Below are 11,371 nucleotides of genomic sequence, written 5' to 3' on the forward strand. Positions count from 1 at the left end.
AGACAACCTACACTATTGGACTATTATACCCATCAAANTTCTTATGTAGATATAAGCAGTTATGACTTGTCCAGGGATCCTGTTTATTTTCTCCCTCACCATGCTGTCATTAATTTGGATAGTTGTACCACAAAACTTCGTGTAGTATTTGATGGTTCCATGCTAACTGAAAAGAAGGTGTCACTCAATAACATGTTGCTCAACGGTCCAGTAGTTCAGAGTGATTTGTTTGAAATTTTACTAGCTTTCAGATTAGAAAAGTTGTATTTTATATGCGATATTACAAAAATGTTTAGATGCATTGAAATAGATCCCAAGCAACGATCTTTGCAAAACATACTTTGGCGTGAGTCACGAGATGACCACATTAAATGTATACAGTTAAACACTGTTACCTATGGTCTCAAGTCATCCTCGTACCTGGCTACGCGTTGTCTCATAGATCTTGCTGATAAATATAAGGATTTATATCCACGTGCATCATCAATACTTAAGAACAATACCTTCGTAGATGATATGCTCCCAACCACTAACACTGAAACTGAATTGTTGAAAATGCAGGAGGAAATTATAGATCTTCTCGCCCAGGGAGGATTCCAGGTTCACAAGTGGGCCTCCAACTGTAGCTCAATACTAGAAAAGGTACCTAAAGACAAGCATCAGCCTGTAAAGCCTGATCTGCAAGGAGATTACATCAAAGTTTTAGGTATTAATTTCGATACTGGAGAGGATGTGTTTGCAAGCTCATGTCCGGAGCCTTACCAAAGCTTACATGATACAAAACGCGAAATATTAAGTTATATCAGCAAATTTTACGACCCTTTGGGACTGATAGGACCGATGATTGTTCATGCAAAGGTAATTATGCAACTGCTATGGGCTTCTGATTCGGACTGGGACGCCACTCCTCCAGACAATATTCGTCAAATGTGGCTTGAATTTGTTAAAAATCTTTCACAGATGAATACCATTAACATCCCGCGATGTGTCAAACCAATAAATGCAGTAAGCATTCAGCTTATAGGATTTGCAGATGCATCTTCTGTAGCTTACGGGTGTTGCCTATATTTGCGTTCCATTGACGAGCAAGGTAACGTTCATATGCATTTGCTTTGTTCGAAGTCACGTATAAATCCGTGTAAAAAAAAGCTTACCATGCCTAAACTTGAGCTGAATGCTGCGATATTATTGGCTACGTTAGCTAAAAAAGTAAAAGGTACGTTACTTAAAAAATTCTTAGTCAACGATACTCATTTCTTCTCAGATTCGCAAATTGTATTAGCCTGGTTGAGAACTGACGTCACTCAGTTGCAAACATACGTCGCAAATAGAGTCAGGTCGATAGGGGAACTCACACACAGCTATGAGTGGCATTATGTTAACACCAGTGATAATCCTTCAGATTGTCTTAGCAGAGGTATTCAACCACACGAACTACAAAACCATGTTTCGTGGTGGCAAGGCCCTTCGTTCTTGCATGATCNACAGGATCCCTGGACAAGTCATGACTGCTTGTGTCTACATAGGAGCCATGTGACAAATCAACATATTGGTCTGTAGACTTTTTGTATTCACAAAAGAGAGCTTCATCTCTGTGTAGCTTTATCTGTGTGTGATTAGAAGTGTAACATTTTACACTAATTTAGCTATGAACATCTCATTGTTTGTTTTTTTTTCTTTTCTATACATGATATACATTGTATACAATATTGTTTAAGTTTTTGTTGTACTGAACCAATGTGTACTAATAGACTAAGAGCTAGTGAACGCCAGACCTACGTTATTTTATAAAGGCTGAAAGTTTGTCAGCGCATGCTCCCAACATAGCTAAGAACCNGGCCCTTCGTTCTTGCATGATCGAAATTATGCATTCTTGCCAGTTCCTCAAACTGAGATACAGCTACCTGAATTAAAAAAGAACAATAGTTTAATTGTTTGTACAACAACTGTTGATACTCATTGCAGTATTTTTGATGGGCTAAAAAAGTATTCGAGTATAAACAAAATGACTAGAATTCTTGCATACGTCATTAGATTTTGTAATAATATAGGGGCCAACTCTGTTAAAAGGAAAGGATTTGTCACCGCAGATGAACTTGACAATGCATTGCTGTTGATAGTGAAGCATGAACAATATCAATTTTATCCAGATGAAATTAAGTCTCTGCAATCTGGCAAACAAGTCACAGGTAGCTTGATGCAACTTTCACCTTTTATAGACGGTGTCGGTGTTATTAGGGTCGGCGGTCGGCTACAAAATGCATTACTTCCCTATGCAAATCGGCACGCCGCAATATTGCCCAAAAAATCGATTATCACCGAATTGATTATAAATAAAATAAAATAAATCTTTGGACAATTTCACACAGCGTATTATTATGAATGAACACATTATGCTCCTGCATGCAAGTCAAAGGCTGGTTTTATCATCTATCAAACAAAGATTTTGGATTCCTGATGGATTGCGCACTGTAAAAAAGGTTATTCATAAATGTGTAACCTGTCACAGATTGAAAGCCGCTGCAGCAACTCAACTGATGGGTTCCTTGCCTTCAGCACGAGTCAACGCATGCCGCCCGTTTGAGAAGGTCGGGGTAGACTTCGCTGGACCGGTTGCCGTAAAAAACAGTCGCATCAGGAAACCCGTGATTGGAAAAGGTTACATTGCACTATTCGTATGTTTCGTCACGAAGGCTATCCACCTTGAACTTTGCTCAGATTTGACAACCGAGTGCTTTCTCGCGTGCTTCAAGCGCTTTATTGCAAGAAGGAATTTGCCCAGCGATGTCTACTGTGACAACGGCACGACGTTTAAGAGGGCAAGGAACAAATTGGATGAGTTCTATATCTTGCATTTTTCTCAGGGGGTTTCCTGGCTTTTCCTCTGGTGCTCACGCCTCTTTTGCTCAAGGGCATGGTCGTAGGCACCCCGGCAACTCCTGCAACTGTTAATCCTGTCTTATCGGTTGGTAGGGTCAAGGGATACTCGTCCTCATAATCCATGGCTTCTTGGGTCAGTATTGTGGCAACACTTGTTCACTCGTTTTTCTTAAAGACAATTGTATGGCGACACCTATCAGAAGCTTAGTGCCTACGCTTTCTGCGACGGGGCTCTGCGTCCTCTTCATCTGAGCTATCCCCGTCACGTCGACGGCGTCTTCTGGTCCCAAGGCCCAGAATGCGCATCTTCTCCAACACAGCATCTGAGGGCTCAGAGATGGAGAGCTTGGCGTCTTCTTCCAGGTATCTATTAATGAGGGAGAGCTGGTTGCTCTTAATGGCCTCCGACGTGCGGAAGTTCTCTCCCACGCTCTTCATCTTTTTCGCATAGGCTATGGCGGCCACGTATAGATGATTATAATTCTTGTGTGTCAGCTCGGGATGTGCATTGGGGTTGATAACCCGCGAGAATGGGAAGTGAGGTTGGGTCTTCGCTTGGTCCATTGCGAATTTCAGGGCAAGAGCCTGATCTAGCACTGCTTCTATTTCTAAAACGGCACTGCGGGCCTCTATGAAGGCGATCATGAACAGGACGGCTTTGTAGCCAGAGTGTTCCCATACCATCTTCACTTGATTGATGGCAGCTAGCTCGGAGCCCGTGTACTCAGTGTTTAGAACCTTACCCACAAGAGCCTCTCGAAGACCCAATCGGGCCTTCATTTCAGCTTGGAAAATTGTGACACTGTCAAACACGTTGTTCTCTTGAGCATTCTCTACAAAATAAAGATATCACCTGGTTTTGTTTTTGATTTACAATTGAGTTACTGCTGCCTGCGACGATATACCCGAAGGCGGTGTTCACAATAGAAGGTTGCTCGGGGCTGACAGATTTGAACGATTTCTGAAGGCTTCAAAATCTTGGCTTTTCGGGTTAACCAAGTGACACGGGCAGCTAGCGAATTGACGTCTTGAGCACTGATTCAAATGGACGTGCACATCGATGAAATCCGTTAGCTCAGGAACCCCTGTGAATTCCTTCATTGTTTCAGACATGATTCCACCAAAAATAGGTGACAAAGATTTGACGTTCATCAGTATGTGATGTTCTTTTGGTCTTGAGGGGTTGAAGTTGTACTCGATCACCATTGGCTTATCAAGTGGATAGCTCCCACAACTTTTTCCGAATGAGATCATTCACGACGTTATCGGGATAAAAGGATTGAACAAACCGTTTGTAGTCTTGGAAGCACATGAAGTTGGCCATGTAGAGAATCATCTCCAAGGAGAAGATAACTGGCTGCTTCGATGTTGAGAGCGGTGGTGATGGTGCAGCCGTATTTTCAGAGACGCGGCGGCGTTTTGACGTCGACTTTTTTCCTTTCAAATTCATTGAGATTAAGAGGAAATATACTTTTCGTATGACGCGGAAAACACTAGCCAACAGCGAGACGGTTGAATACGTTCTGCAGTCTCAGAAGTTCATACGATGAGAGTCGATCTAGGCTATCAGTTTCCCAATTTATAGGCACGAGACTTATCAATCCGTCAATTTATTTAAACGAAACATAGGAATATATCTGGTTATAAGGCCACAAGTCATACATTTAATTGTATGCAACGTGTGATACTTTGATAAACTATCGTAGTCGATAACATGACTTTAATTCGTACTATTGCATCAACTAGGTAGACAGACTTGTAGGTATGTTCCAAAAAGTTTGACCGCGAAGTGAAATACTGATAGTAGCCGCGATAACTGTTGTTAATACTGCACTTCGATTACATAACGTGTCCTCTGTATATGCGAGCGATGACTTTGACTGTGCAGTACAAAGCAAACATCTATTATCGTGAACATATTATGTTTACATACAATATGTTTTGCCCTCAGCTCCCGCGCCCGTGATTACGTGATTACGCCCGCCCGTATTTCGAAATCATATTAATGCAAGTTGTTCCTTGATATTCATCAGGATAATAAGTGGCCGAAGATTGAGTCAAATGAAGGCATGTTTGATCAAAAGAGTGTTCACCTAACCATCGAATATTGGGGTGTACTGTCGGACACGAAAGTATGAATGGGACATTTTGGTGAAATTTAAAAAACGGCCGATGCCTGCGTTGAAGTTGCTTGAAGCTGTTTTTATTCGTTGCAATTACGATTCCTGTTGGCTATTGACTTCATCCTTTTGTCCATGAATTTAATGATGAGGTTCACAGGTGCAATAACTATATTGAACAGCGTTTGTCCGATAATGCAATTCCTCGTCCATTGTTGCTCCTGGAGCATTTCTACCCGGAGCTGGTCTGCTTCATTCTGATTGAGACAACTGTCGGCGTTATAAATGATTCGGTCTTTGGAGCTTTGGTTTGACGAATAAAAACTACTTTAAATCCTGCGTCGTAAATTTTTGATGGTCATTCTTCATGGCACATAATTCCAATTGCATTTGCTGTAAGTGTGTTAGCACATTTTCAATTGTTTGGTCTCTTGAATTTTGCTGCCGTTGTCGTTGACTGCTGATACTTCATTAATGTTCGCATTCTCTAATATTTTATTTGGCTTATTTTGTCTAAATGTGATGTTTCTGATACGGTCAAAACAGAAGTCACATTAAATGGCAATAATAACCTGAGCCATAAAACTAGAATACCTAGTTTTATCATCGATTATCTCGCGTCCTAACTACCGCATCCGGCTCTCAAGGTGTGATGGCTTCAGATCTCCCAGGTCTAAATCTGATAACAGTTGTATAGATGATAAAAAACCGTATGTAACCGCTGTTGTTCCAATTCTTCAAAACAACTAATTAGCTGTTCTTTAATAGTTGAAAACTTGCCAGTTGTTGGAGATTATGATATGTCGCTTACTGTGCCATGGTAGGGACCGTATGAATGAGACAAAGGTTGTTGTTGGTCTGGTTGTTGGTTGGTCTACGTGATTATTTAAACGATGTGGGATTCTGAAACTTCTTCAGAAAATTTTCTGATGGGAATTTTGCCATGGTAGGGTATCGTATAAATGAGACAAAGGTTGTTATTAGTCTGATTTATTAATTATATCACATGAGTATTTATACAGATAAAAGATAAATAACGTCACAGCATCTTAACACTATGTGGTAAATCTGCTGACACTGAACGTGATCAAGATAATGATTAAATTATGTGCATACCGGCACAGTACTCCCCCTTTTAAATAGGAATAAACAATGATGCGCTAATTACAATAAATGTCTACGTTAATACATTTGTACTGTAAAGTAAATCTATGTAGTGAAAAATGGTGACATGTTCATAAAGATGAGTTCGTATCTAACAAAATCGAACCACTGGCTTGACAGTTCTTCCTGATCTAGTGGTATACGTGCTGTTTTCTGTTTTCTTGTAAGTTACGTTTTCACAGTCGTGGTTTGCTTTCCACCAATCTTTGGAAATTCTTAATATAGATAGATATAGATTCCAAGTTGTTATCTATCGAATGTTGAGACATTTTTTATTGAGCGTCGCTTAATTTTTGTAAATAAAAACTTATTGAATGAATTTTCTTAATGCCTTCTGTGCTATGTTGGGAGACCGTATGAATGATACAACAGTTGGTATTAGTCTCTGTTATTAGTCTGTTTTACACGAGTATTTATACGATGTAGATTATAGATAAATGACGTCACAGCATCAGCACTATACGTGATAAATGTGCTGACACTGTGAACGTGATCAAGATAAGATATGAAGAGATTAAGTATTGCGCATACCCCCTTTAAATAAGAAATAAAAAATAATGCGCTAATTACAATAACATACATAAATTATCTACGTTAATACATGGTTCAATGTTCAATCTCTACATACTTACATACAAGAAATAGAAATAATGCGCTAATTACATAATACAAATTACAATAACTATCTACGTTATACAAATCATATGGTGAAAATGGTGAAATGTTTATAAAGATTTTAACAAAACATAACCACTGGCTTCTTCCTTATCTGGCGTTTTCACAGTCGTGGTTTGCCCTCGCGCAAGCTCGGCGTTACGCGATGGGTGCGCTGTAGTCACAGCGTTCATGCCTTGTGTCCTCGCACATTTCGTAAGCGTTATCGGCTTCTGAAGACCAAAGGATAGGCGAATTATCATACTTAATTATTCATTATGAATACTTTGATACGCGGCTGCGTAATTTTCTCAATTCCTTAACTGTGTTTCAATTCATCGATTGCTTTGTATTTCTGCTCTGTTGGGCGATTCCTTGGCTCGTTATCGGATAACTTAAGAAATATTATTCGCTCTGGAGGGACTCACATTTTTCTAAATTATTTAATTCCCAAGTTAAGAGTCAGCGTTTTCTCACCGTAAGTGTTTATCTTTGAGCCATTCGTGGCGTATATTTCTCATTTGGCATTGTTGCTTATCACTGATATGTTGCTCCCGTAACGATTAAAAACCTCATACAACTTTTTCAGTCGGTAAAAATAAGGCAGTTAGACGGGTAGATAGCACAGAAGCCGGGCTGGCTGTGCGATTTTTTGTTTCCTGGGTTCGTTTGTTTTCAATCACATGATTTTTTGATTTTTCGCATTTTTCTATATATCTTCTAAAATGATGATGATGGTTGTGGGATANTTTAAAATAATTATTATGACTGGATAAAAAGGCTGGTACCCAGAGCCATAAAATTATGAACTAGGCCACGCCCACTAGGTTCATTCCACTTGCACGTGTAGAACGTGCGAGACAAAATTGGTTTATTCCAATTTGTACTGAAAAACCAAATTTACTAAAATCTTAGTGTACTTTCTTTATGGGAGTCTCTTGTTTATCTTAAATAATAGGTATTGTTCCCTACTTTTATCTCTGTGAATATGGCAAGAATGCAAAGTAACACGGTGTATACTTGGCAGGATATAAAACTCCGTCACCGCGATGCAGGTTTGTATGAGCGGCGGAGTGTGCCATAGTGTAGTAGTTACAGCGCCATCTGTTGGTACACAGTTTGTAGTGGCATATCGTCGATGTCGCCACACGCTCCCCCCGGAAGAACCGGAGGTGGATGACGTCAGGATGAGCTCAGTCATCTGTGCGTGATGAGCTTATCCTGACGTCAGTACCACGACGACTGTACCAACAGATGGCGCTGTAACTACTACACTATGGCACACTCCGCCGCTCATACAAACCTGCATCGCGGTGACGGAGTATCTAGACTGGTATAGACTTGAGCCTATGGTCTTCATGGTAGTGACAGGCACGTCCATGTTTCGGATCTTTTCGAACCCTGCTCTATCTGAGGGGTACTTTATCGCATAGAAGAGCCCCACCAAGCTTGGTATGCTAGCATACTCCATTGGGGTGTTCATCTTGACAGATGTTGTGCGCAGTTTCAATATGTCTGCTCTCATGTCATACCCGCTTATTAACTCTCTAATGATGTTTAACCGTGGAGCGTACACATCAAACGGATTCATACCGCGAATGATCTCCACCAAAGTTATGTTCCCCAAGATTCTGAAGGCCGAGTGCAAGGTTGCGTCGTTAAAGTCCAGTGAAGCTGAAGTAGCGAATTGGCGTAGTGACTTGTAGTATGAAAAAGAGGTATTGTAGTGTGATGCCTGCAGTATGTCGAATTCATATCTAAGGCGGGGCGTGTTCAACAGGTATTGGACACTCATTGTAAAGGGTGACCCAGAGTCAAGGATTATAGTAGGCATAGACCCGCGCCTCGACTCCACCCTTTCTCCGCCGTGAAAGGTGTAAGACTGTCGCTTAACACGACGAGTGGTCGAGTTTTTTGTCTCCTCGGTAGCACGACGCACTCGCAAGAAGTTCTCATTGTAAGCAGCCACCTTGTCCATGGCTCCCCTCTCGCGTGCAGAATCTGCGTGGTATGCGTATGGGGAGAATCGGGGAAAGACATCGTCGAAGTAGGCTGTGTAGTCACTGATAATGTACTTAGCTGATCCGTTGTAGAAGAGTGTGTTTCCGACGAGTAAAGATGTGTCAAAATGCACCGACAGCATCTCTAAGAGCAACTCCCTGTCCATCCCAAAGAACTGATTTTTGAAGAAGGGAGAACACGCACGCAGGGTGTCGCCTGCTACAGCCAGATGGACATCGAACAGGACGTCAGCCGGGGTAAGGGTACGCATGCCCAGCTGTATACTACTGTCGGGACTGTGGGCAGCTAACACCTCCGAGCGGATAGTCTCGTCGTGAAAACACTGACTGAATAGTAGCTAAGACATCGCTATGAAGAAGCGTTCATAGGAGGCGAGCCTTTGTATTGGATGTATTATCGTCACATTAAGGTCGAGAGTGGACAGATGCTGCACCCCAGAGAATACCCAAGGGACGGATACACCCACCGCATGGCTCACCCAGGATGGTATGCGTTCCAACGTCCTTCCGATGCCACGCATAGCAGTCGCTAGTTTCCTACTAAAGATGTTGGCCTGTCTCCGTCTGCGTTTCGGGATGCGCCGCATCACCTTTGATAGGGTGGCGAGTACGTTCCGGTTGTTGGACTTGATCACGTTTATAGTTGTCGGGGTTCCGGCCAGCCTCACTGATATTGGCACTTGAACCAGCGAATCAACGGGAGCCTGAGACAACGTCTGCAGTGTCTGTGCGCTCCGTCCCACGGCTGACAGTGATGGCATTGATGGGTATTTTATCTTGTTGCCTGCCCTTGCCAACGCTCCAAGGTTGGGGCGTCACGGGACGAGGCGATTACCCCGGAAGCGGAGCCCGACGATACTGAGATGGACGAGCCAGACTCCAATGGGGACTTGAACACGGTCAGGCTAGAATCAGAGCCAGAGGACACAACAGAGCCGAGAGACCCGTGTTTTATGTTTGCGCTGATAGATGGGCCCTGGAATTCGTAAGCTGGTAACCCCGCCGCCAACTCATCCGCCAATGACGATAAGCCAATGTTCTCCGGTGCGGCAGGTAGTCCGGCCTCAAATCTACGGGCGGTCAAATGGTCTGCTGCGTATAGCGCTCTCTCGTACCAGTTCCTGAAGGGGGCAGACAGGTATCGGACAGGCGGTCCGATGATCCGGTTAACTGCGGGGGAAATATATGGGGTGTATATGTGCTTGACACCCAGATGTGCGGCCACGTATATCGACGTGTCGCGTATGCCGTCGATGAAAAAGTCGGCGACTCTCGGCACAGAGCAGTCCTCGGCACCGCAATCATTCCCCGCGACTATCTGAACAGGGGCCTTCAACTTAACCGCAAGCGACGGGAAGCTCTGCACCAAAAAGGGGTAGTTGTATGTTCCGGAAGTTACGACGTTTAGTATAGAGTCTTTGTTAGTGTATGAGAATGTTGGCACTCCAAACGCCGTCTGCACGAGTACAGGGTTGAGGCGAGCCGCCAGCTGGTCCACTGATACAGTGTCTCGGTCTTGACACGACAATCCGGGCGCATGTGCTGATAACATGATACAAAGGCCGATGGAAGGAGGCAAATCAACTATCAGGTATCCATGGGTACTGTTTGTCACATACTTGGTTTTATACACAGTGCTCCCAACCGTCATGTCCAAGTCCAGCACCGACGTCACGCTTTTGATGGATATATAAGATGTAGTCAGGTGGAGGTTGTTCCCATTATACGCCGTAGGGTGCAATGCTATATAGATGTATGGTAACAAATAGACGATAGCAAGCTTGAACGCAAGTGGGGAAATCATGGTGCGTAGAATAAGTCACGCAGATTGTAGGTAAATATCCAGGCGCAGATCGAGTCTGCTAAGGTAGCGTGATATTTGAATTCGTGTCGCCCAAAACCAACAACCCTCACAGCGGGGGAAAGATCGTAGTTCTCCGAGTACCTAGATAGTGGTAGGGTACACCCGGAGTCGTGGGCCCGTGTTACCAGCAGTTTAATCTGTGGATGGCGACTTTCTAGTACGAACTCGACACTACGTAAGCGCAGAGGTGACTCTGGGGTGTAACCAAACAGGGGGTGCTTGTCTATTAGCTCCCCCACGATTCTAGCACATGTGTTGTACGACTGGACAGGCAAGGGGTTTTCGACTTCCAACGGACCCAAGGACCCCCAGAGAGCCGAGCCCGAATACGGGGTCACACGGATTTGAAAAGTGAAGAACAAATTTGCCGCTTCAACTGACAAGCCAGGAGCGGATATCTGTGCTATGGTTGCAAGTCGCGGGTCTATCACGACCAAGCCGGGGTATGGGTGTCGAGCAACTGAGTCCTCCAAGGAGCCGTGCCACAAAGTGAAGGTTTCAAGGGGCGATGGAGGTGGGTTCAATCGTATGTGGATACTCCAAACCTCCTGTCCAGCTTCCTCGCTTGTGCTCAAGGACCATGGGAGTATAGGATCAGTGGGCTGGGCATTAAGCAGGGTCTGAATAATCGTAACGACAGCGGTGGTGTTTAACATACTACGTCTGCC

General features: G+C 43.4%; 1 protein-coding gene across 1 annotated transcript; it reads left to right on the forward strand.

Annotated features, from left to right (window-relative positions):
* The first annotated feature begins 1,014 nt into the window (after nt 1-1,014).
* Nucleotides 1,015-5,696, forward strand: LOC114351145 (uncharacterized). The gene is made up of 3 exons (XM_028302258.1): nt 1,015-1,465; nt 1,842-2,326; nt 2,373-5,696. The coding sequence occupies exons 1-3, from the start codon at nt 1,102-1,104 to the stop codon at nt 2,922-2,924; spliced, it is 1,401 nt and encodes a 466-aa protein (XP_028158059.1). The 5' UTR covers nt 1,015-1,101; the 3' UTR covers nt 2,925-5,696.
* The last annotated feature ends 5,675 nt before the right edge of the window (nt 5,697-11,371 follow it).

This window comes from Ostrinia furnacalis, unplaced genomic scaffold (assembly GCF_004193835.3).
Source record: "Ostrinia furnacalis isolate ACB-3 unplaced genomic scaffold, ASM419383v2 OfSCF0041, whole genome shotgun sequence".
Taxonomy (NCBI): domain Eukaryota; kingdom Metazoa; phylum Arthropoda; class Insecta; order Lepidoptera; family Crambidae; genus Ostrinia; species Ostrinia furnacalis.

Excerpts from the sequence above, each read along its gene's own strand:
- LOC114351145 (XM_028302258.1), top strand. The coding sequence starts at position 1,102 with ATGCATTTGCTTTGTTCGAAGTCACGTATAAATCCGTGTAAAAAAAAG. Across the intron at positions 2,327-2,372 it reads AATCGATTATCACCGAATTG|ATTATTATGAATGAACACAT; the intron begins ATTATAAATAAA and ends TTCACACAGCGT.